Raw genomic sequence first — 26,263 nt, 5'->3', positions numbered from 1 at the left:
ATTCCCTCGGGGTATTTCTTCCCTATCAAATGTATTTGAGTCTGGGCTTTGGTTTCGGCGAGGTGAGCCGCTGTGCACGCTCACCGGAGCCGTATGGATCGGCGGAGTCTCAGAGATTATGTCCATTGATCATACGGGAGGGGTTTGTGGTTTCGATTGACGGCAGTCTCCATGTCTTGACGTTGTTGTTCTGTGATTTCAGGGGCCGAAGGAGCCGTGTTCAGCAAATCAGTGGAGACGCCGCATGTCAGGGCCGAGCCGTTCAAAGAGCTACGGTGAGTTGAACTTTAAACTGAATGTATTTGGGTTTTTGGACTGTTGATACAATTAACAAACAAAACAATACACTTTATTTGCATAAACTTGTATTTGGGACGTTTACTGAGGATTTGTTTCCTTTCTTTAGGCGCTAACCAGTCAAACTTATTTATTACAGAGGCCCCATTGAGGTTTAATACTGCTAAAGTAGAGGGAAAGAAACACACATTTAGAAGTGTGTGTTCTGGCTCATGTATCTTAAGGTGTTCCTGTTCAGAGTCACAAAATATGGAAGGGGACAATGGGAATTTACACAAACAGCCACTGACTGACTGACCACTGCAGCAGAGGAGATTGTATCTAACACGGGACTCCTGGGAGAGGCAGGTGCTGATTTGAATCAGTCTTCATCATCAGCAGCAACTAAAAATAAACGCGGCCAAATGAAAAGATGCAGATAGAGTCAGTTGACAGGAGCTGCCTCTTATTTCTGACATGACGTTCTCTGTTTCCTGAAGCCTCGTGCTTCAGTATATTTTACAAATACCGTCTTTCTCTTTTTCACTGACACTCAGACTTGATGAATGATACAAAGAATAAGACTGGGGAGGACCGCCCACCTAATTAACATAACGGAAACAAAAAGAATATACACAAATAAATACACAAATAAAACTTGAAATGCATAATCACATAAATGTATAAATAAATAAAAACAGAAATACATAAATAAATGTATGGATAAATAAAAAATTATTAAATAAATGCAAAAATACACAAATAAATGTAGACATGCATGAATAAAGAAACACAGAAGCAGCAACTTTGCTTACCAAAATGTATTTATTTAGCATTTATTTATGTTTAATTATTTATTTCAAGATTTATTTATTCATATTTATCATCATATTTGTCATTTTTTGCCCTTCATACATTTCAACACTGACTTTTTATGCATTTATTAACCATACTGTATTTGCATGCGTGTGCGTGCGTTAGCCTTGAGGCAAACTTATTCATACTTACTCAACTTAAATGATCTCATCTTTCAGTTGCATGAGAGGAAAAAAAAAAAAAATATGAGACCTGGTGAAGAGGCAGGATCTGAATATAAAACCTATGACGTGGTGGAAGGAGCACTTCTCCCTGGGTGATTGGCTGTAGGAGCCGGAATCAGTGCTGTGTTGGATAATCTTGAAGATCAGTGGGTACATCTTTTGGCAACAGATGCATTATCCCTCCCCATCTTCCTTCTCCTCTTTATCAGTCGCTCTCCGTCTCCAAATCAACAACCAGACGCTCATCAAACATCAGAGCAGCGTATCCTGTGTCAGGGGGAAATGAACAGGAGAGGCGTGAGATGAGAGAGAGAGGGAGAGAGAGGAGTAAAGGGAAGCAGAGAGAAACCAGAGCGAGGTTTGCCTGAAAAGACATCAAAGGAAATGAGGGAAAGAGATGATGTGATGAAAGAGAGGAGGAGGTGAGGAGGAAGTGATCTGTTCAGCCAGATTTTGGATGAGACAATGACAATTTGGAGCATCGTAAAGATGGACGGCAGCGAGGTGCTTCTACACATTTCTATGGATGTTTTGATGTGAAAACAGATTATGCTTCAGTTCAAACAAGTTTATTTTCAGTTCAACAAATTCTTATACATTCAGTTTCACCGAGTTGAAACGAGCCAAAACAAAAAAAGAGAAAGAAAAGGGGAGGATGAAGGAGAAATGCATGAATCAGACGTCAGCCACGTTCGTTTGGAAAATGTAAACAAAGTCTGCACAGCATGGAGCTTCTGCTGCGAGAGCAAAAACAAAAGACGGCACTGGGTAAAGTCGGGTAAAGTAGCGTGGGATCATGGGAGTTGTCATCTTCACCGCCATCAGCTTCTCCCAGTTTGAATTCCTTCAGGGTCAGTGGTTCAGGAGGTTTTTACCTGCAGCTGAATTATCCTCAGAGGTTTCCTCCTCTCCACAACAAACACACCAGGGGATTAAAACCAGAAGAAACAGTGTCACAGTTACTGTCCGATTCACTCTCAAAGCTGAAAGCAGAGTAACGTCTAAACTTTGTTTAATTGTCAGTGGATTCTAACTACAAGGGGGCGTGTTTGTGCTAAAACTAAGTTGTTGTTAAAATAACATTTGTTTTCTCACTGAGGCACTAAATTAAAGTCACAGCCTTTTGAGCCTGTAGGTGTTTGACAGTCAAAATATTTTGGGTGTACTGTCTCTTTAAGGCGGCCAGGTGTCACAGGTTATCAGCTCTCTCACAGGCATCATCAGTCAAATTCAACAACACAGACTCACTGTGTGTGGCTGTATCCTCCCTCAAGTCCTCTGTGTGTGTGTGTGTGTGTGTGTGTGTGTGTGTGTGTGATGTCTCCTCGGTGTAGACGTCTTGTTTATCATCTTTCTCCCGTCTGTGATGTCAGATGTGATGACAATCAATCAGAGAGAGAGAGAGAGAGAGAGAGAGTGAGTGAGCTCCGTGGTGACAGAGGAGAGAGGAAGTGATGTTTATGACGGGACAGAGAATGAGAGGAAGAAGAAAAGAGGGACTGGGAGAGAGAAATACAGTGTGACAGTGAAGGAGTGAGATAGAGAGAGGACACAAAGTTAAAATCTTATTTATTGTGATTTAAATGTTGAACCACTTTATTTTTTAGAAATATTTAGAAACCATACACACAGGTGTTGTCACTTATTGAACCCCAGGACTGAGTGGGCGTGTACAGACTGTGATTGATTGACATCTCCTTCACCTTCCTGTTGTACCTGTTTGGTAACCTCATGTAATTCCCAGCACAGATCCGCCCACCTTCCACCCCACCTGAACGACTGGTGTGCAGGGTCCAGCTGGTGACGAGCGCACTGTTTCATTGTTTGATTTTTTCATTTTAATATTGATGTTTCTTGGACCAGGAAGTTGTGGGTTGTTATTATAGAGCCACAAAGTCTGCGTAGGTCATGCAATTGGGCCGGATTTGTTGCCCTAACCTTTAACAAAGTGGTAATTATAACCCAAACCAACATGTTTTTCTAACCTCTACTACTTATTTTACGTTTAAGTCCTCGACCGTGTGATTGTCTGAAAATGAAACAAATTTCTGTGAGAGCCACCATCAAAATTCATACTTTGTCCATGTAAAATATTCAAGCTCTGTCCTTAAAAACCAGCAGCACCACAGCTAAAGACCCGGTCCAGCCGACTATCACGTAGAAACCAGACCTAAATGTTCGTTAGAACATTTCTTCACACCTGCAGTGACTCTTTTGTGACACAGTATAATGACATTCTTTGATCTGAATTGAAAGAAAAGCATGGAGGGCAGGCGGTTGGGGGGAGGGGTAGAAAAACTGTGAAGTGAAAATAAGAAAATCTAGAAAGAGTTGACAAAAGTACAGAGTGAAGATTAAATAAGAGAGAGGGAGAAAAAAGAGACGTGAGCGAGAATGAAAGGGCTTAAAAGGAGAAAGTGTAAGAGACTGGCAAAACAGAAAAAAAGAAACAGAACACCGATGCAAAAAATGAAAGAAAAGCTCGTATTTGTTAGAGAGAGAATGAGATGGTGAAAGAATAAAAAAAAAAGTGATAAGAGATGATATGAAGAAAGTAAAAGAGCTTTTCCCGACGAAAGAAACGCTGCAGAGACGAGTGTGACGGGAATTAGGGGCTGGACAGAGAAGGACTTTGAAGACAAATATCTAATAACAGTATTTCAGTGGCATGTGCACTGAGACGAACTGCGATTCATCAATCACTGCTGCTCTCCTTTCAAGATCATCATTTCAAACAATAAGAAAAAAAGTGACAAAACTCCCATCAGTGAGGCGCAGATCATTTCTGCCCCCTCCCCCATCATCATGTGATTGTCCTTATAATTTGACAGTCACAGTCCACGGCGATGTGTTTTCTTCTCTTCTCCTTCCCCTGTGTTTATGCATCTTTGGTGACAACCGGCCAATTGAGAATGAAATATGGCCCAAACTATCCAATTATGTCAGAAAAAGAGGGAGCGAGCTCGTTGGAGCATGGCTAAAATCTAATCTTACTCTAATCTCTCCCAACCCCTTGGCAGGTAGCAATCGAGGATTCAAATCCTATTCTGGATATCATATTAACCCCCCCTCCACACACACACACACACACACACACACACATCCCACCCAGAGCTGTCAGTTATTATCGAAACCGTAACCGTCAAATCCATCTGTGCTGCGGTAATGACTTGTCAACAGGATGTGTCCTTGCATCAGACAAACGCCTTTGTGAAAGGAAAATGGCAGCGTAGCTGAATTTGATAGCACACTGTGATTTATGTCCTGACCAATTCACAGCACAGATAAAAGAAATATATATGAAGCAATAAGAAGGAAGGTAAATGTGTGAAGAGAGGGGAAAGAAAAGCAATGGAAACAGCTGCAAGAAGAATTGTGAGGTTTATTTTTTTTTCCTTAAGGTGACATGAGATGTGAAGCGTCTCAACTTCCTGCAGGAGCTGAAACTTTTCACGTCGGGAAAAGTTTGAGTCACATTAGATTCAGAAACTCAATCCGGCGAGGTTTGTCCCTCCACTCGCCCTGTATGGACAGTTTTTAGCGCTCTGCGGTCTTTGAACGTCGTGGTGCTGAGACTGAAACTGCGCTGACAGATGGACACACACAGCAGGAGACTGAAATCAATATCGTCCAACCACAAACTGTTGACAAAATGTTGACAACACATCATCACAGTGCTGCGAACAGTCAGAAACTGTTCTGGTCTAGTTCCACTTCTTTTTCTCTGCATGTTGATATCAAGGACAGATTAGTTGTTGTAGTAATAGTAACCCTTTTTACTCTTATACTATATTCTCAAGGAACCATGAAACATCGATCTAGAAGGATGTTTATTAATGTGTGATAAAGGAGCTATTTGAATATTTTGCTGTTGCTACATCTATATCTTTCAGTAACTGCTTTGACTGTTTTTCTGCTTAACACTTTTACTTGATGATGTACAATAAGTGTCATTTATAAGTCCAAACACCAAAAAATTAAAAAGTAAAAACAAAAAATGTGATAATGAAAAACAAATTATTGGAGGTCATAATTTTAATTTGTTCACTACTTTAATTTCAACATGAGATTGCCTCGTAATCATATTAGCATGTCGCTAGCATTTACCTCAAAGCACCACTGTGCCAATAAAGCCTCACAGAGCTTCGAGCATCTAGACCTTCAGTATCATCTCAAAGCCAAGTATCAAGGGTTGCTATGACGATTCTTTGACGGCCGCAGAGGAGATTTGTAATCATTCGAGGAGCAGCCATGACACTGCAAACCCACCTGACCGCTGTGGCCTGAATAGACATCAGAGATTCAGTGGACATTACCTTCAGCTTTCTTTTCTTCTCTTTATCCGTTTCTGTCCTTCCTCTTGTCACTTCCTCCTCTCTCTGTCTCTGCTCCTTTTTCAACTCTCGCCGTCTCCAATCTCCTCTCCCACCTCCCTCGCATCTGCTGTCCTCTCATCTTCTTGTCATCTTCTTCAGCTTCACCTTGCCCTCACCTCCCCTTCACCCACCTCCTCTTTTACTTGCCTCATTTACTTTGATCTTTCTTTTTTTTCCTGTCCCTACTTCACCTCTCCTTCTCACTGCTCTTTCTCATCTTTCTTTTTGCTCTCCTCACATGTTGTCCTCCTGTCCTGTTTCATTTTCATTTTGCTCACTTCTTTCATAATTATCTCTGATGCTAATCTTCACTCTGATCTCTGATTATGCAATATACAAAAACAGGAATTCAGGCCCTGAAAACCGCCACATTCCTGATAAAAAAAATAAAATAAAAGGCATCATTACATCACTACAAAAAGAGATCACTAAAGGTGGACTGAGCACCTCTGAGCATTATCACGACAAGAAAGAAAAAGCGAGAAAGAACCACCGAGCACACAATGAACGGGTTGCAAATTAAGATACCATCTCTGCGCCCTTTCTTTTCATCCTCTTCCTCCCCTTTCCTTTCTGTCCCCTCTAATGTCACAGTCACTCTTCTCTTTTTCCTCCACTCTACCCTTGTCATCCTCCACACCTTCATCTTACACCTATCTCAGTAATTGAGAGGATGGTCTGTTCCCCAGCAGAAATGTCCAGGGCGTCCGCTGGGACGTTCACAAAGCCCCGCGAAGCAATCAGCTTCACTCGTATCGGCCGAGATTGCCATTTAACCTATGATTTGCTGCGTGGCACGACGGGAGCCCATTTCAACTCTCCATAGCTTATATATTTATAATGCCAAACTGTTCTGACCACTGTGTTCACACGGTGCGAAAAATGGTGGCAAATGATTTAAAGGAGCCGTCCAAGGACAAAGGAGTCACATGCAGAGGAAAGGGAAAGTACGAAAGCTGCCCACGCGCTCCAGACAGCAAGTTTACTATTTCTGTCGTGTCAAAAACCTCCAATCATTTCCGTTATTATCTGAAGGCGGCCGATATGAGGAGGAAGCGTGAAAAGTTATTAACCTTTGATCCCAGTTGTAGATATGAAGCGCTGCCAACAAAAGAGAAAGGATAAGAGGATGTACAACAGTGGAATAGAAAACAAGAAAGAGAACAAGATGGAACTTTATTGATCGCTATGGGGAAATGAGGTTGTGGCGGCCATAAAAGTAATAGGTGACAACGGACGAAACAAAAATAGACGGTGGAATATGATAATAAAACAGGCAGACATAAAGTGGAATTACTTAAATATATTACAACAACAGTAATGAGTAAGATTACTTCATCCCATGCATTCTTCACTTTTAAAATTCGGTGACAGTTTCTTTGTTAAAGCTAGATTTTCATGAAATATGAAAAACTGTTTATATTAGAATAAGATAGAAATAAAAGAAAAACAAATATTGAAAAAATGAGACAAAATTGGAAGGGAAAGGAAAGGAAATGAGGAAAGATGAGAGGAAATGAAAGTAACATAACCACGGAGAGAAATATTTCATTGCTTGACTCCCTGAGGAGAAGTGAGGATGAAAGAGGTGGGAGGCCTTAAGGAGGACTGATGCAGATGTGAGTTGTTTTATTTCCCATCCACAAACACTGGAAACCTCTGAGTTCTTGTCTATATTGGAGAAAATTCTTCCCCTTTGTCCCCACCCATGTTATTTCTTTGTAGGGGTGAAGAACCTAGAGCCACCAAATTTGATCACAGGACAAATATCAGTTGTAATTGTATCCTGTCATTTTCTTCAGAACCCTTTGACCTACAACCATCAAATTTTGGTCCTGTTGTTCTATGAGTCCTCTCAAAGTTTCAAGGTGTTATTCCACTCCTTAGGGATTGTGGGTGCTTGAAGGTCACTCTTACCAGCCCTCAGTCAAATACATTTCATTGTGTTGAACCGACTTAATTTCCTTCTTTTGGCGTACTTGAAGTGGATCTAGAAACACCAACTCCGGTCCTGAGGAAACCGTTTTTTTAGCCAACAAATTTTACAGGTTCCTATCCCTCTTCGAAGGGTCAAAGCATATCTGACAGATGAACCATAGTTACGTTCGATTGTTAGGCAACCTTTAGTGGTAGTGTAAGACAGCATCAGTCTATTCAGCAAATGCCCCAAAAGGACATATGTTTATGTTCAAGTGACAAAGCTCTCTAATGGTCGTGATAATCATGTCGGGATGTGTCTGGGCCAAGTCACAGAAAGAGTTCAAGGCACTACAATCACTAAATCTGACATATTTATCATTTCAATGTGCATCCAAGAAAAGTTGAATTGAGGCCAACTGGACTTGGTTATAGATACTTGAAGACCTTTCACCTCTCCACCTCCAAGATGCTCCTTCAGAAGAAGCCGTAAAGTATCTACAACCAATGATAAAGCCTCTTGGATGAGAGGTGAAACACCTTAAAATATCTACTACCAATGAAGAAGCCTCTTGGATGAGAGGTGAAACACCTTCAAGTATCTACTACCAATGAAGAAGAAATGATTTCCAGTATCTACAGTTAAGTCCAGTTGCTCATGATTCAACTTTTCTTGGATAACCATGACAGACATTTCAATGTTACACTTCCATCCCAGTATAAAGACCTGGTGACATGAGAAAGTGACACTGCCACTAAAGTTGATGAGGATGTACAGGAGGTCAAGGCAATGCAGAAAATTGGATTATTGGATGCTTTAAGATGTACGAGCAGTCGAGAGGTTGTTGTTCTCTGGCCATCAAATTCAGAGTCAGTCTGAAGACTTTCAGTATTCCCCCCACAACGTCCACAGGATCAATTTTTACTCCCTTGTTTTGCAAAGTGTAAGATTAAAGTCTCATCTGTGCTCACTTAATGTCCAGATACAAGAGTTTTAAATTGCACTGGCTCTAATCTGCTTTTATTTGCCCTCTGGGGGCATCAGTTAGCAAGAATACTAATAGATAGTGTCAGCACTGTTGATGGAGGTTGAAACACAGAAACTAAAACTGGCTCATGCAGTTAATAATTGGTCTGATGTGTTTAGAGGGAAAGATGCTTGAAAATCTGACTGTTGCAAATCAATCCAGTTTAATTGTGCACTTGTTTTAAATTGTCTTATAAAGACTGAACACAGCGTTGAAAATCAAACAACCACAATGACGAGGCTTTAGATAGCTTAATATATATTTAATTTATCAGTGTATTACAAACACGGTAATTAATACATGTTGAGGCTTAACCCTCTGTGAGCAAAGAGCAAAGGTTTAATGCGTAAGAGATTAAAGTTTTAATTTGGAAATTTGCTCTCTCTCGTAATCAGTGGACGCTTTTTGTCTCTGTCTGCCATTTCCTCCCTCCTGTCCTTTATACTGCTCAAGCAGCTTATCCTTAACAACAACCTATAATGTTGTTCAAACTGATTCGCTGTCAATCCAACTCTCACCGGGCCCTTTGAAAGAAAAGCTGTAGGGATCGGCCACTGAAGGTTCACAACAAACTTTACTGTATAGGGGGTTTAAAACTCAAATGACCTGGGTGCCAGTAGTCAGGTAGTTTTCTCCCAGGAGCGCTGTTAAAACACTGAGATTTTTTAAAACTATAAACACTCTGACAGTGTCCAGCTGGTGTCTCCCTCCCCCCTGAGTGATGCCACTTGAGACTGTTATCCTTGAGAACTGCAGCTTCCTTCATGAAGCCTGTCTCGGCTCCAACTCAACATTTTGTGGTCAGCTGCACTAAATTTACTCTAAGTGCTGTTTGATCAGAGCTAAAGTGTTGATTTAAAATGAGAAATTATTACGTCGTATCGTATCATTATCCAAGAGACTCTTGTGTTTCTGTGTGTGAGGAAGAAAATTGTGGAATGGGGAATTTATAGCAAGGGGCATCTGTGTCCGTCCTTTAACTTTTCAACAACAAGGGACATCTTAACCTGTTATTGTAGGTAATCCATCTATGGCAAACACACAAAAAAAAAACCCGCACAGAGATGCCTCCGCTGTTTAATTTGTGTATCAACTTTCTAGCTTCAGATAAGAGATCAGTAGATAGGGCATTCATACACGTACATCGACCCAGAACACAAGAGCTGATGATATCTGTGCATATAAACAGGACCTTTAATAGCTGCTGCTCATTCAGAACAAAAGCTCACAGTCCTCCAGCTGAATACAGTGTGTGTGTGATATCAATGAAAACCCTGCGGAGAAAATATCACGTATTTTATGCACAACCGCCGTGGTGACAGGAAGACAGGAAGTCTACAGAGACCTCCTCCGCAAGTCTGGATCCAGTGAAGCATTCTGACACCTTTGCTGCTTCCTGTTAAGATCGGCTTGTGGCTCTGAGTGGTTTTGTCAAGATGTGAAGAGGAGTGGGCTGATTTTTAATCCTCACACTGAAATTTGTAAGCAGCCTCAGCACACAGGTGGGCCGCAGTGTTCAAGTGTCAGATCCACTCAGTTTACACTCCAGTCCTGGTGGTGGCCCTTGAAATGTGGGTGTGCTTCCATCTTTGTGAGCACCAATTTGGGTTTTAAATGCTGAGATTGGGTTGGAGGCACTTTGTCTGCCCTGTTAATTATCATCCAATAAAAGAACTGCGAAATATATTTATCAGGTATTTCTGTTGAGGTGATCAGCAATCATGGGTGTACCGGAAACCAACCTGTTGACGGAAACTTTACAGAACTGTGTCTGTTACCGTACTTAAAAAGTGTTCATACTGTTACTGGTGAAAGTGATAAATATCTCCGCTGTGGTTTATACGCTGTCAAGATGACCGATTTCTAAAACATGCTAGTAAACAGAAAGCTTCAGACTCGTGACTTTAATTTGACGATCTTGTTAGATTTTAATTAGACTGTCTGACATAAATCAAATCAAAATAAAAAACGTTTTTCTACTGAGGATCATTATAAAGAAATGGGTGGGCGGGTGTATTCACAGCTTAAACTTCTATCTTATATTGTTTCCTCTCTTTTGTTTTTAACAATCTGCCCTCTCACTCATCCAAACATCGATCACTAACAGAGCTGCTCCGCCTGTGTCTGTTCCCAGGCTGGAGTCTCCCACTCGCTCCCTGCTGATGGAGGCTCCTAAAGGCATCCAGATCCTGGCCGAGGCCGGAGACATCCAGGCCATCTGCAGGAACGAGCTGCGACTGGAGTCCAAAGACGGAGAGGTGCGTGAGCCAACAGCACAAATCCACATACTGTTAATTCTGGTTTCTGGTCCAACTTGGGTCTTAATAATAACATTGTGCTGCCTGAAAACTGCTGAATTCTGGCAAAACTAAGAAAGTTGTCATATGGGTGAAGAGACATGAACAGTCCGATCAATCAGACAGATGACAAACCAGATGGTGGGCAAATGTATGTGAAAGAGAAAATAAATAAAAGTGCTAAAATTATTAACAAAGGCATCACAGTTTACCGCCTGCATCCTGCTTCCGATCTGAGCTGCCTTACTGCTATATACACAATTGTGCGTGCACAGTTTTGCTGTGTAATGTGGGATTTTGAGAGCGCTCTCCTTCATCTAAAGTTGATGAGATAATCTGGAAAAACTGTTGGTTCGACTGTTTTTCTTGCCACGTTGGACCTCACTGTTCCCAGATCTCAGTAATTAAAATTCACAATTCAAAATTCATATCACAACAGAAATAAAAATAAAATCCAGCACTAATAAACTGCAAAAACTGACACGTCAAAAAATGTAACTGCCCTTTAATTAGCAAGGATATAAAAATATAAAAAAATAATGCAAAAGATTGAAGAACCATTCATCAACTATATTCATTTTGAACTCTCAATCATCAAGAAATAGATTTGATGTTTAACAAATTGGCTTATCTTATTTTGAAATAAAGTTTGACATTTCAAAATAAGACAATTGGAGTGCACTTAAGAAGCGCTCTTTAGTCTCAAGGGCTTTAAAACTGAAGCCACATTCACCCATTCATTCATACAGCGTTTTCTACAGGAGCCGGGAATCGAACCACCGTCCTTCCGATCATTGGACGACGCGCTCCGCCTCCTGATGTGTTATAGCAGGAAAAGCACATTGTGTCTTACTCCGACAGGTCGAACTGTGTGCTGTCTCATCACTTACTTACATAGCAGTAACATTTTGAAGGAAGGATGTAATCATCTTTTTAAATGATAGCTAATTAACACCACCAGTCTTAGAGCTTAAATACAGTCTACATTGTGTTTCAATCAAACCCTTCATTAAGTTGTTTATTTGAGTGGTGACGAGCTAAAACATCCTGTTTCATTCAAGAAAAACAAACGAGCTTCGGAAATTATTTCCTGTGTTAAATTCAGTCCTGTTCCTTCAGACGAGCTTCCTGCCCGAAGATGAAAACCTCCCACTCTGAAATGAACTTTTCTTGTCTTCGGGCCATAATGGCTGATGGGGGCGCCTCCATCTTAATTCAGTGTTCGTCCTGTCCAGACTTATTTTTAGCAAACAACAATCCAGACAATAGTTAGCTCCCTCAGCCAACACGGACAAGCATTTTGCTATTGGCTGGTGGCAATTTCCCACATACTGGCCGTCCACCAGAATCTGTTATAGCCTCTCAAAGGTTGATTGTTTTTCCTCTTTCACATGCTTTCTATAACAACTCTGCCATCCATCTTTTCCTTCCTCCCAGTTTCCCGTCCTTTCCTTTCTCCATCCTCCTCCTTCCTCTGACCTCTTTCTGTCTTCAACTTTGCTTATTTACCATCTTTTTTTTCTCTTTTTTTCCCCATTTGCTCATCCACTCCTCATCCTCACGCTGCCTCTTTTTCCATCTTTCATCCCTTCCTCCCTGCTCCTAAATTCCTCCAACCATCCCCTGATTCGTTACACACATCAGTCCTCGCATTCATCACGGTCGGCTGCGCTGATAAAAGGATTTCCCTCCTTAGGTTGCACCAGTCGTGTCATGTCAGATCTGTTAAAATCAACGGAGGATTAGGGAGAAGAAAGTGTTTAAAAGTTTCCCACAAAAACAGTTTCATACATTAAGACAGGCTGCTGATATGAGATGGGTGACGAGAGAGAGAGAGAGGGAGAGAGAGAGAGAGAGGCTGTTTCAGGAAGGTGCCCTTGGATTCAGTTTAGTCCAATTAAAAGTAACCACAGTAGTGGTCTGAAGCCACGCCTGCATCACATCCTCTTGCAGTTTTCACGGGTGTGTGGTCGAAAATGAGGCTGTTGAACTCACGATGGTCAATTCATATAATTAGAATCACGGTCTCACACTCCATTAGTGTTGCAAATGTCCATTTGTCAAACCTCTGTCTTACACACACACACACACACACACACTCTGCACTGCCACTGCAATTACAGAAAGGTTTTGGTCATTAGACGCCAACAAACCACACAAGGCCGATACAGAAATAGACTCATACACACTAGACGGTGAAACAGTGTGGATTCCTGAAGCCGCTCAGTCACGTAACTTCACCCGCTCTAACAATCTAACAACAGCAGGAAAGTGAATTTTAAGAGAGAACAATGCACCGAGCGAAGGCTGTGTTTGTGTCACGCTCGGCTGCACAGATAAACGGATTTCCCTCCTTAGGTTGCACCACTTCAATGCAAACAAAAAAAAAAGATACTAGCAATTATATTAGAGGGGAGCCCAAACACACTGGGTGTGTAAAATCTTGCTGGTTTGCCAAAGAAGGAAGCTTTTAGGTTACTTTATGGACAGCTGCCACCTGACTTGTTGCACACTGAACGGTCGCTGACGAAGGTGAAACTGATGAACTTTATGGATGGTCCTCCCATGATCGCCAAAGCTTCAGCCCTTCTGACCAGCCGGTACCTGTCTGCTTCAGGAGAGCCCCGAGCCCAGCCAGGCCGAAAACGACCTCCTTCGTCAGCTTGACAGCTTCCCTCACCACCAGCGGGTTCACGGGTTGCTACCACCACAGGTACAGATGACCCTCCAACCACAGCTGCTGACAGCCACGTCCACATGGAGGCTTCTCAGATCCCATGTCCCCAACCTTCCCCTGACGGACAGGGGCCCTCAGCCAGACGTTCCCAGTTCACCATCACTACACATTTAGGTTTACTGGGCCGCCTCCCTCGCCATCTGATCGCCAGGGATCAGCACACCCAGGTCCCTGACCACGCCTGCCGCCCGGCTTACGATGCACCTCAACCTGATTGCCTACCCCAGCGAGTGGTGAACCCACAGTGTGGTGGCTCCATGTAATTTCGTTGGGCTTTGCCTTTCCCTCAGGTAAGCTCCCCTCCCTGGCCTGGCTCCAGAAAGGTGTCCAGATTTCCCTAATCTGGGCAAGGTGACACAGTCCTGAAGTTTGCCTTTCATCTGATTTTTAGTTCCCCTGGGACCAATTAGAGAGACCCTACCACGGGGCGTACACAGCTCCCAGGATCACTGAGACACACAAACCCCTCTGCCACGTGAAGCTGGCGAGTCCCAGAGGAGTATTTGCATCACCACCTACGTAAAAACTGAAATCAATGAGTTTTACCTTTACCTGCCAAAGGCATGTGTACTTTTGCCCTTCACACTCACACACTCGCTCTCTCCGCTCTCCACACACGGAGATCATCCGCCCACACGCTCTCTTACACACAGGTCCTCTCAGTGTTTCACATGGTCCACCCCTCGTGGTGAAAGATTTGTTCAACAGCAGCTGTCTGAGGAACTCAGCTGAGACTCTGCTTTAAAAGTGTTCCAGGTCATTTGATGGCGATGCCTCCCCAAGGCGCCCAGTAATGGCTCCTTTACCTTTTTTATAGCTGGAGAGCTCCTCCTCCCCTCGGCCAATGAAACACCAGCTCCGTATGAGCCCCGGGAGGCCGGGAGGGAGGAGTGGAGGGGAGGGCAGAGAGATGGGATTCATGCAGCAGTGGTTTGTGTCTGTGCACAGGTAGAAAGTCAGTTTGTTCCAATCAGTGTGAGGTTGAGGGGAGTGAAATCAGTGGGTGAGTGGCTGTGTGTGGGTGTCTTTTTCTCAGGGTGGCTGAAGGAATCGCCTGGAGTTTTACTTTCTTTTTATTTCTCAGGAGTCGAGAGGAAAGACCTGGGAACCAGCAGAGAGTGAACTATTTTCTGCTTAGCTGGACAGGGTTTTTCTTTGTTGTCTGTCATTCTGTTTTTCTGTCTGTCAGCAGAGTATCTCAAAACATCGTAAATTAATTTCTAAGGATCTTTGGGGTCAAACAAAGCACCTGGCTGAAAGGCGTACAATTTCTCACCACATTAAGGTGACACAATCGTAACTTGTGTGAGATTAACTGTTAATTCATACTGATATCAATAACAGGAAAACTGCCTTGAAGATTTTGAATTACAATTTGAATATAGGTGTATTTCATATGTAATCTCTTTTACAGTCATGATCGTGAATGTTTGTTTGACGCTTGGACGTGGTAGTGTGTAACTGTTACATACGACTTAACAAGAACTTGACTTTCTCCATTCAGTAAAAGTCATCTGAACATAGTTACAGTGATGATCTAGACTCTGGAGAGCCCCTGGCAAAGAAGCCCATCGAAGAAACCAATAGATGACATCAACGCAAACCTTTCTTACATCCGGACCAATTTGCCGTTGGTACTACAGATCTCGCTTTATATGCAAGTGACAATGTGCAGCAGTTTGGAGCCACAGGTGCCATTTCTGTGAGTCCGATTTTGTGAGAGTCTAAGTCTTGGAAAAAGAAATAAAAGCGAAGTTTAGAAAAGCAGGTGAAGAGATTTGATTTGAGAGCAATTACAGCGAAGAGACGACAAGAGGAAAGGAAGGAAAAGATGTTTTTTATCCTATAACGAGTGATTCCTCTGCTCTGAATGAAAAGTGAGAATCATGAATATATGGAGGTCGAATACACCGTGCGGTACGAGGACAGGTAGAGGCAGGACGCTCAGAAGTTTGTTGAGGAGTGACTCGGGTGATTTTAGGGAGATTAAAGACGAGTTAAGCTGCAGCTGGTTCTCTGCCAGATGTTTCACATCCAGACTATGGACAGAAGAGTCCCGTCCAGCTGGTCTCAGTCCAAACATCTTAATGCAGATCAACTATAAACTCTACTTAACTTAGAAGTGTCCTTTAAACAGTCTTAGCACAGAGTTATGAAAGCCTGAACCTTCACAGTGCAGTCTCAAGTATCCAGCTTACTGTTCAGGAACTCATTAGCCGAGTTAGCTTAGTGCACATTAAACTGCAGTGTCTTGTTTTCTATGTTAAAGGAGCTATTTATAAGTTTTGCTATTGCTACATGGCTAACTTTAGCATTAGCAGCTGTTTACTTACCAGTTCTAGAAGAAACGTTCAACATCAAACCTCCTTCCTTTACTCACCAGCAGCTGTTTCCAGTTTTAACTCCTGTCTCTATCATGTCTTCTGCTGAAGTTAGCACGCTAACCAGCTAGCCCCGGCCCAGATAGCGACTCGCTGTAGCCTCCAGTCTGCCCTGAAGACGTGGCGCTGCTCAGAGGACGTGTTATAACCTGTACAGATATGTGTATGCACCTGCTGCTTGTACGTTGAGGGTCTTTGTTTAACAACTCAGACTCAGACTGATGTCAAAACAAGAAACTCCACATCTCTGTTATTTCCCTCCAGTTTCTCTCTTTCCTCTCGTCTCTGCATATTCATGGAGCAGAGTTGTAGCTTCAGGATAAGCACAAACTTTTCCAACTTGCACAATCGTGTCTTCCTCAATTTCTTAGAGCAACTTCGCACCCACTCATGTCTCCACTCATTTCGTATGTAAGATGTACAGACACTCCAAGAAAGCAAGAAAAAATGTTTACAAAAACACTAAATCATCCTCAAACTAGAATCCCAGATTTCCAAAACTTTCTGTTCTTCATCATTCGTTTCTTCCTACTGTCTATGTCTGCCCGTTTTTTTCCACTCTCACCGGTTTTCTCTCCCTCCGCCCCAGATCTCTCTGGACGCTCGGAGGATTCGCCTGATGCGGCTGCCGGAGGGGAAGGCCTCCACCAGCTCCTCGTCCTCCGGGACCAGGCAGACTGTCTACGAGGTTTGCGTTTGCCCCAACGGGAGGCTTTTCCTGTCCCAGGCCGGCACCGGATCCACCTGCCAGATCAGCAACAATGTCTGCCTCTAGGACTGATGCATACAAACACGAATCAACACAGAGATACCCCGAAGGAAAGACAGGCAAAAAAAAACAAAAAATAACAGACAGATGTACACACATCGCCTGCCTCTAGGACTGATTCAGAGCAAACACAGACACATACAAAGACTGCCAGAGCTGATGGATAAACAGTCACAGATACTGTACCTATAGAGATACACCGACGCACACATTTCACGATCACAGACAACACTCTGACTGATATTTAGGCTCAACCGATATGTTTTAAAGGACCAGTACGGAAACATTTTGAACCGAAGCTGACGACAGCTGATATTTTGTGCCAATATTTCAATGCTAAACATATTTTCTCCCTTAATTTTATATGAGGAGAAGCCTTTGAAAACAGCATTTAGAGCATCACGGGACACGAAAACTCTCCCGAGTCTCCTACACATCTAAGCTCTTTATACACACAGTACACTAGAACATATTAGGCTTTTAAATTGAAATACGTGAATGAAAGAAAACAAATGTGTTGCATTTTAACACCTTTTTAATACAACTGAATACATGACGCTGAATGGAAACACTAATATTCAATAACAGGAGAGTATTGGTGATATATCGGTCTGACCCTAACAGTCATACAAATGCACACACTGGCTTACAGACATGCATACACACAGTATAGCTATTTTAACATGTGAACATGGTGTGCACACACACACACACACACGCGCACACACTCACATACTTTTTTGCTCCTGGTAGAAACTGAAAGGAAAATCTCCAGAGATTTTACTAGAAGAGACACTGATCTGTTCCCTTTCTCCCTCAAGAGCATTTCAGTACCAGAATCACTAGGGTGATCACCCATGGCAACCACGGCCCTCCCCAACCCACTCCTCCTCCTCCCTTCTGTTCTTCTTCTCCTTTTTCCTCACCTTCTCTTCTCCCTCCTCCAACGCTTAACCACAGCTGAGATAATTCAAGGATTTTTACTCTCCCTGTTTTCTGTTTTAAAGCCCAGTAGGCAAACTACATGCACCTAATGACTGCTGCTCCCAATGTGAATCCGATCAGGATGCTATAATAAGCATAAGAACTTGGATACTGTCTAAGTCATTGCATTTCAGTGGAAAACACACACGAGATCCAGATGTGCTACTGTATATGTGGGTTTGCATTAAGTGCCGTTAGTATGCCTATGTGACAGTGTTTGGTTTGTTTTTCGATGCTAATGTGGGAAAATTTCCAAGTAAAGGTTTCAGTTATTAGGCTAAAATATGATGATGCCATGGTCACATCATATCGCATTTACCCCAACCCTGATTATTCAAATTAGCCGCCCCCCCAGTGCTATAGTGACAGTTTGTTGGTGGGTATTATTTGATTTCACAGTGACAACAAATGACCTCACCGTGTTGGATGTGGACGTCCAAACATGTTAATCAATTGATCAATCTGTCGGTGAAGTCCCACTGTCAGAGAACTGTGGCCCATGTCAAACCTCGCAGGCTAACGGTTAGCTTTCTCGCTAACAGACTTTGTTTAGTGGGTCTTCACTCCTGTGCTTATTGTGATATGACATGAACATGGCACCAGTGCCTCAACACACTGGAACTGTTTAGGGAAAAGATATCTGATGTGAACCGATGACTTTAAATTCAGTGGGTAGTTGATTTAATGTTCTGTTTTGCCTGCATAAATGTTTCCTCCTGGCAAAACAGCATCACCTTCCTCCGTCCTGACAATGAAGAAAACTGGAAAAAAAACAAAAAAAAAACCCTTGAAGAAACAGAACTAAATGTCCCATGTGAGCTGCTCCAACCTCGGTGGTGGTCACCCTACTTGTTTCTTGCACTGGGACATTTTTAAAGAAAAAAAACAAAAAACAAAAAAAGGACAAACAAACTATATTGCGAGCCACTCTGTTGAAAGAGGGGAACTGTGCCTGTGCCTTATGTCGATGCACTTGTGGCAAGAAGAAGCACATCACACAGACTTTCTTTGGCATCTGCGAGTAACATGGTCTCTCTGGTTTCAGTTCAGTTTCATCCTACTCACAAAACCTCTCCCTCTGTGCGAATGCAAAGACCTTCAGCCGCATCCGACTGTAGCTCGTCCTGCTGTCCACGCCTGATACTGCAAAAGGATGTGTCATTTTTCTTTTTTCATTTTTGGGACGACCCACTGGTCACTTTGCTTTTTCAAATGTTTAAATCCTGTGGAGTTCGTGAGGCAGATTTACGGCACTGATGGGGTCTGATAGCCACTGCTTAATGAAAGCCATGTCTGCTTTAGTTCTCTGGTTCTGTTTAAGCAGCTCAAATCACTTGGTTAAAAGTCCTGTTTATTTTACACTTCCTGTGTTTTATTTTGAAGTGTTGATCCATAAGAAGATATATTTGATATCTCAGTGTAGTTTTACATCTCCTCTCTCAGGCTTCTCTCTGGAGCTCTAGTCACACTAGAGGCTTGCTTTGTTGTTACATCACAAAGTTACAGGAAGTCCTGACGGCTGGTTTTAAGGCTCAGTTTCTGAATACAGGCTGTGTGCATTTCTTAATATAGAACCCAGACCTGATCTATAATCAAACTACACATGGACGTCTCATTTCATACTATATGGGACCTTTAAGGGTCTTTCTAAAAAGTGACTCGATTTAGCATATTTTCAACATTTGCTTGATAATCTGGGAAAATTCAACGAAGATCTTGCGCAACAACACCCACAAGAAGCTGGACGCTTTTTACCAAGTGGTTTGCGATGCTGAACACACTCGTAGGCATTTATTAATATCCTGTGTTGTTGTTTTAAAGTGTCACATCCTTTCCAAGAGTCGGGTGCACCAACCGTCTCTCTGTCTCTCAGCCTCTCTGTCGCTGTATATTAAAGGACTTTCAGAAATATTTCACAACAAATTGAACCTATCTGATGTATTTGTTTTTATTTGAATACATGTACCCAAGAGGAAATACATCTTTTTATACGGTTGTTTATGTAAATATTGTACACATGGCCGCGTCAGCGAGCATCGAACAGTACACGCCGACGAAAGAGAAACACTGCTCTTTGGCGAAAAGGAAATCCGTTTTTTTTTTTATAATGTACATCAGTATGTGTTTTTATACTTAAAAAAAGATAATGTTAAAGGATATTCATTGAGTTAGCATGTACAGCAATGTATACAATGTTCACCTGAGGAGAACAAGCTGGGTTTGTTTTTAATGCCTTCTCCTTCCTGTGCGCCTTCGTCCCGCCGAGCTCAGATGCTTCACACAAACACAAACCTGCTTTCTTTTTTGTTTTGTTTCGTTGTTGTTGTTGTTGTTGTTGTGTCGGGCCCGAGGTCTTTGCATTCTCTCCAGTGTGCTGTGTGTGTAAATTTGTGCTACTATGAGTGAGCTTTTGTTTTGTTCCTCTGCTCCACAGAACGTGTTGAACGATTCTCAGAGAAGCAAAACACACAAACCAAAAGTTTAAAAAATTAAATAAAAGAAAAATTTTCCAAGAAGGAGTTGATACACAGGGTTGAGGAGAAATACGCCGCAATTATCAATATAATACAGAAAGTGGCAACAAAAATACACTAAAATTACTGAAAAACATAATTAGCAATTATCAGATCGTAGACAATATTATCAATCAGGCTAAAATATTTTCATGCTTGATTCTATAAGTAACTACTGTAATTTATTCACACTATCATGCAAATTCATTCATCGTGTCTGTCGATGATGACTCAGTGTGCTGCCAATCAATCAATTATATTGGCCTGATCACATTCTGTGAGCGGTTCTTCCAACCCTGTGTGTTCCCGCTCTCTACTTCCCCTTCCTGGCGACACACCGGGGGCGGGGTGTCAACGTCCATCCTGAATACTCACACTTTTCCTTCATCCTTCAGTCTGAAACTGCCGTTCATGGAGTAGTTTTCAAAGATGCCAAAATAAAAAGGCGTTGTTCAAGTTGATTGCAGTAGTTATTGGATCCTCCCTGATGAGATAAAACAACCGCACTGATCGAAGAAAAACTTTGTCTTGAAATCTTTTGTCTTCAGAGTCGAGCTCGGCTCTTTTTCTTAGCTGAATGAAATGAATGAAAATGTGGCGATTCATCATTTTAAAGGAACTATTTGAAAGTTTTGCTATTGCTACATAGCTAACATTAGCATTAACAGCTGCTTACTTACTAGTTTAGAAGAAATGTTGCAAGTTCAGCATCAAATTTCCTTCTTTTACTGGCCCAGAGCCACCCTCTTGTTTTACTTCTATTTCTAGCACTTATTTTTTTTGTCCTGAAGTTAGCATGCTAATTAGCTAGCCCCAGCCCCGGCTGGTCATCCTGTCACTTTCAAACACAGCGTCACTGTAGCGTCCACGCCGCTCAAAGAATGTATTATAACCTCTTGTCTTGTGATTGTAACAATGGCTGAAGCTCTTGGCAAAACTGGTAAGTAAACAGAATGCTAACGTTAGCTATTTAGCAATCACAAAACCCCAAAACAGAGCGAGGATGAGTAGGACATGCTAACATACTTACCAGTCTTGCCAAGAGCTTCAGCATTTGTTTTGTTAGACGCTACAGTGACTCGGTGTTGGAAAGTGACAAGATGGTCCAACCGGGCTGGGGCTAGCTGGTTAGTATGCTAACTTCAGTACAACAACAAAAAAAAGAAGTGATAGAAATAGAAGTAAAACAAGACAGTGGCTTAGACAGCTTTTGACGAGTGAAGGAATGAAGTTTTGACGCTGACCTCACAACATTTCATTTAGACTGGTAAGTAAACAGCTGCTAATGCTAATGTTAGCTATGTAGCAATTACAAAACTTACTAATAGCTCCTTTTAACTTATCAGCTTCATCACGAAACCACAAAACAGAAGAGTGAGGATGAGTAGGATGTGCTAATTGATCAGCAGACTGATGGTTTGAATCACAGTCATCATTTTTAATTACATTTTCCCTCTCGTTTCTGTCTTGTTCCCTGCTCTTGTATAATGCTACAAGACTGTAACAAGCAACTCAACGTCAGTTTAAATATAACTTTCGGAGTTTCAGAAGCTGGTTTCAGGCAGTGTGAGAAAAACACTACTTTGATGCCAAGCACTAAGTTTTATATTAAAGAAACAGAAAGTCATCTCCTCCCTCCGACCGAGCATCGCTGGACTAAATTCTTTTTTATCTGCTTTGCAAACATGTCTGCTGAACGTTGGGGCGTCCAGGGGCAGAGGGAGGGCAGCCGAGGTTACAGAACCATACCAGTCAGTTTTATTTCATGTCAATATACGACCCAGGAGGTTCACAACTTTATTTATGCATTTATTTTTTATTTACAAGAGAAAACTACCCCTTGCTGTATATTTTATAGGCTGATTCCAGTAGTTTTAAAGCTCTATAAATTCAAATCTGACCACAACAAAAAGAATTTCATTTTACTCCTGACAGTGTGGAGAAGATGGATGCATCCAGATATTAACATTATTATAATTAAACAGTTAAATAAATAAATCAAAATAATTTAAATTTCTTGGTCAAAAAGATAAAACAAGGGAGAAGCACATGTAAAAAGTGAATCAAACCCATTAAGTGAAAATATAACTTGAACATGAGATGAGATTTTCTTCTTTGAAGAACAAATAATGTTCCTTTAAAGGAAAAATAAAATACTTTGGAAATTGTGAAGAAATATGACCCCATACTGTAAAACGATATTTCTTGGTCAGTTTGGTTGTTTGGGGAATTTTTTATCATCATCATCAGTTTGTAAGTTCGACAGTTTTTGATTTATAGTTTCATTTAAGAGATTAAAAAAAAACCCTTTTAAACTGGAACGTTACAACACAGACGCTGGATCTTAATCTACGCAGAACGTCAGCATTTCACCGACATCTTCATCATCGTCATGACACTGTCGTTCTGATGGCTCATGAGTCATCGTGTGTTTGGATGTTTGGATCTGAGTGTGGAAGCGGCAGATGAAACCCACTGAAGGGAAAAAGCCCTGGAGCTTTTTGTGAGGCTTTAATGAGGCTTTTTATTCCAGAGGAAACACTCCGGACTGTCTGCTTGTGTTTTTTAAGAATCAAAAATGCATACAGTTGTTTTAGTTCACACCTTTTTTTGTTTTTTGTTTTTTTGCTGTCCAGTGCAAAGTGGAAATCTTGTCCCCAAGATGCCAGGACCTGCAGCAGCTGCTCCACTGACCCTCCTGTCGCTAAAAGTCGAGCGTTTCATCCATTAAAACAGATGAAGGAGCATGTTAACTGGCCACAGTCACTCAGCGTTAACTTAAATTTCCTTCGGCCTATTTTAATTTGACCCCTTTGCCCCGACCCGGACTCTGAGCAACCCGCCTCCTCTCTTGTTTTGTCGTGCTATCAGCGGCGTGAACTGGCACCACCCCAGATTAAACTCGCTTTGTCTTCGGTTTATGATGGCGAGGCCGGGCTGCGGAGAGACGGAGAAAGAGTGGGTGTGTTTGATGTGTGTTTCTGAGCAGCTGGAGGCCTGGAAAACAGGTTTCGGCGAGTTGGCTCATTAGCCGATCTTCCCTGAGCGGCGGCGGCGGCGGCTAACCTCGAGCTACAGATACACAGCAGAAAAATATTCATGTTAGCGAGTCATTAGAGCTTTTGTCCTGCTTGAATTTTCAGACATTTTAAAACAACTGATTTTATCTACATCAGAATGGAGCTGCCAACAAATTCAATTTCTAAAAAAAAACTTTATTATAACAATAACTATCAAAGGTTTAGCTGCTTTTCCATCTATCACACATCTGATTCGCCAACTTGACCCTCAATTATCCCTCGTTTTTCTCAGTCAGCGGCTCCTCCTTCGCCACCGCCGGCGGCGAAGTGACGATGTTTCAAGGTCGAGTTAGGATTTCACAGGACTCTGTGCTGTTTCACTCAGCAGCACTTCTTTTTAAGAAAAGAGCTCCTTCTTCTTCTTCTTCTTCTTTTTCTTCTTCTTCTTCTTCTGCGTCTTCATACAAAGGGCCTCTCAGTCAGAGATGACTTTTCTCTTGGATTATTGGAATAAGGAGCTCCATAAAGCCGAGAGTGAGTTATTGACTTCTCTCTGCCTCATGCCTCAGTTGAGAGGACAGTAAGTAAAAGGCTTTTTCTTTTTTTTTTGAAGATTGTCACCTAAAGGGCTGCATGAAGAGGACTGAAGTTTTTGTGATGCAAAACAGCTTCACTTGAACTATGAGAATGGAAAATGTTAAACAAACATTTACTGGATTGCGGCTCATTGTTGGATCTGTGAGAGGAGGTTGACCTGTGATCGAATATCAAACGCACCTGTGCTGATTGAAGCTGGTGTAAATATCGAACCCGCTGTATAAATCAGAGTTTTACAGTGGAGTTTGTGCTTGAATCTGCTGTTGCATGTTTTCTTGCTTAAAGAGGAAAAAGGGCTTTTCTCTTTTTTTTCTTTGTCTGATTTTATGTGTTACAGGCAACAGTTTAGTTGGTTTTGGCTCAGAGGAGAAACAGAGAAGTCGCTGCACTAAAGTCTGATTCTACACTAAAAGTAGGGATGTCACGAGAACCGATGCTTTGGTACCAAGTCGGTACCGAGCAGGAAACCTCCAACATGGAACTGCAGTTCCTCTAATGACCACATGAGGCTGTCAATCCCCATAGACTCCCATGTTAAAACGTCCCAACTTTACAGCAGAAATAAACATGTTTACAGCCCCGGTACAAAAATTCCCTCGTCATGACAACTGTGCGGGGTGTGAATTTTTATACAACTCACCGGTTACATTAGCATAAATGAGGGCGTGGCCTGTTTGAGTGAGCGGTGGGTGAGCGTATGCCTTGACTTTCACTGGTTTTGGTGCCGACTACCAAAACTCTGGTATCGTGACATCCCGAACTAAAAGCCTAAAATTCAGTCAGTGAAAAAACGTCAGTGATGTGGAGTTGATGTTGATGTTGAGCTTTTCGTCTGGTGGGTGGGAACGTGGATCAGCACCACGATTTATTTAGTGTGTTACTAAGATTTAATCACCGGATCTCGAGCGAGTGTCATGATGTATTTTTTTAATATCTAGTTTTCTGTTTCCTCTGCAGTGAGTGTTAACCCTTTAAAGACATATATTTTGTTCGAGCTGTGTGTGTTTGCTCTTTTTGGGGTCAGTGGTATTTAAAGACACACCTGAGTGAAGTGGGCGTGGTTTACCTGCACAAGAATGTGCATCCAAGAGCTGTAAAGGTTTTTATTTACCATTCATGCACATTTTGTAGTTCACTGCAGCGAAAACAAACGCTAACAAGTATATTTGCAGTGTTGTTTCTTTTTTCTTTATTTTCTTCATGTGACACTTTCGAACTGAACGGCGTCTTTTCAGTGGAACGGGGACGATGCAGCAGGTGAATCTGTGGTTTTATTCTGTCATTTCTTTCCCCCACATGTACAAACCACCTGTAAATACACGGAGCTGTTTCATAGGAGGAGACGTTTTTGTACCGTTCACCCTGTCGCTTAATAAACATAATAAAAAGGTACCGGTTGTGTTGTTTGCTCGGCGCCGTCACTGGTGACAGGTTTTAAAACGTTTGGAGAAAAAGAAAAAAAAAAAAAAACTCAGTGTTTGCTTGAGTTGAGCTTCTGTGAATCTGAGATTTGTGAGAGTGAGAATTTGATTTGTGATTTTTGTGAAGACTGACTGAAGGGATGTTCTCGTTTTCTTCTGTTTGTACCACGATGTACGCAAAGAGGATCCTCACACATTCTATGCAAAACAAATGGAAATAGGACGCATTGTGATAATGCAACGAGTTATGTCAGTGAACTCTCTTTAAATTTATTATACTTTCTGTAAACAGTTTGTATTTATGAACTGAGTTGCAAATTAAACTGTATCAATAAACTTATTTTAAAAAAGAACTTACTTCCACCTGATGCAGTGTTTCCACTTCAACACACACACACACACACACACACAACAGTGAGCTTTGATCATCTTACATTTACTGTAACCACAGATTTTTTTATATATTTCTTTTTCTCATAAACACACTGAACAAAAATATAAACACTTTTGTTTTAGCTTCCATTTTTTCATGAGTTGAAATAAAAGATATTAAAGTTTTTCCACACACACACACACACACGGACGGTTTATGTGTTTAAATGTGTGTTAGTGAGAATTTCTCCTTTGGCAAGATCATCCATCCACCTGACAGGTGCGTCATATCAAAGTGCCAGTTACACAGCATGGTTACTGCAGGTGTGCCAAGTCATGAGACAACAATAGTTCAGTACCTAATACTTTTTTTTTTTTTTTTCAAAATAAAACTGGACATTTTAAAGTGGCCTTTTATTGTGACCAGCCCACGGCACACCTGCAGTAACCATGCTGTGTAACTGGCACTTTGATGTGACGCACCTGTCAGGTGGATGGATGATCTTGCCAAAGGAGAAATTCCAACTAACACGGA

General features: G+C 41.8%; 1 protein-coding gene across 2 annotated transcripts in view; it reads left to right on the top strand.

The window, feature by feature from the left end:
- sgcd (sarcoglycan, delta (dystrophin-associated glycoprotein)) overlaps positions 1-25,709 on the top strand; it is a 130,764-nt gene extending 105,055 nt beyond the window's left edge. For both annotated transcript variants that reach the window (XM_023406329.2, XM_023406330.2), the window contains exons 6-8: positions 203-275; positions 10,772-10,895; positions 16,642-25,709. In XM_023406329.2, coding sequence (XP_023262097.1) covers positions 203-275; positions 10,772-10,895; positions 16,642-16,827 — 383 coding nt within the window. In that variant the 3' untranslated portion in view covers positions 16,828-25,709. The remainder of the gene's footprint in view (positions 1-202; positions 276-10,771; positions 10,896-16,641) is intronic.
- The last annotated feature ends 554 nt before the right edge of the window (positions 25,710-26,263 follow it).

Source organism: Seriola lalandi, unplaced genomic scaffold, assembly GCF_002814215.2.
Source record: "Seriola lalandi dorsalis isolate HSWRI2012SDOR001 ecotype SW California unplaced genomic scaffold, Sedor1 jcf7180002054303, whole genome shotgun sequence".
NCBI classification, from domain to species: domain Eukaryota; kingdom Metazoa; phylum Chordata; class Actinopteri; order Carangiformes; family Carangidae; genus Seriola; species Seriola lalandi.
The sequence above is the reverse complement of the archived record's forward strand: the minus strand, read 5'-3'. Positions and strand labels throughout refer to the sequence as shown.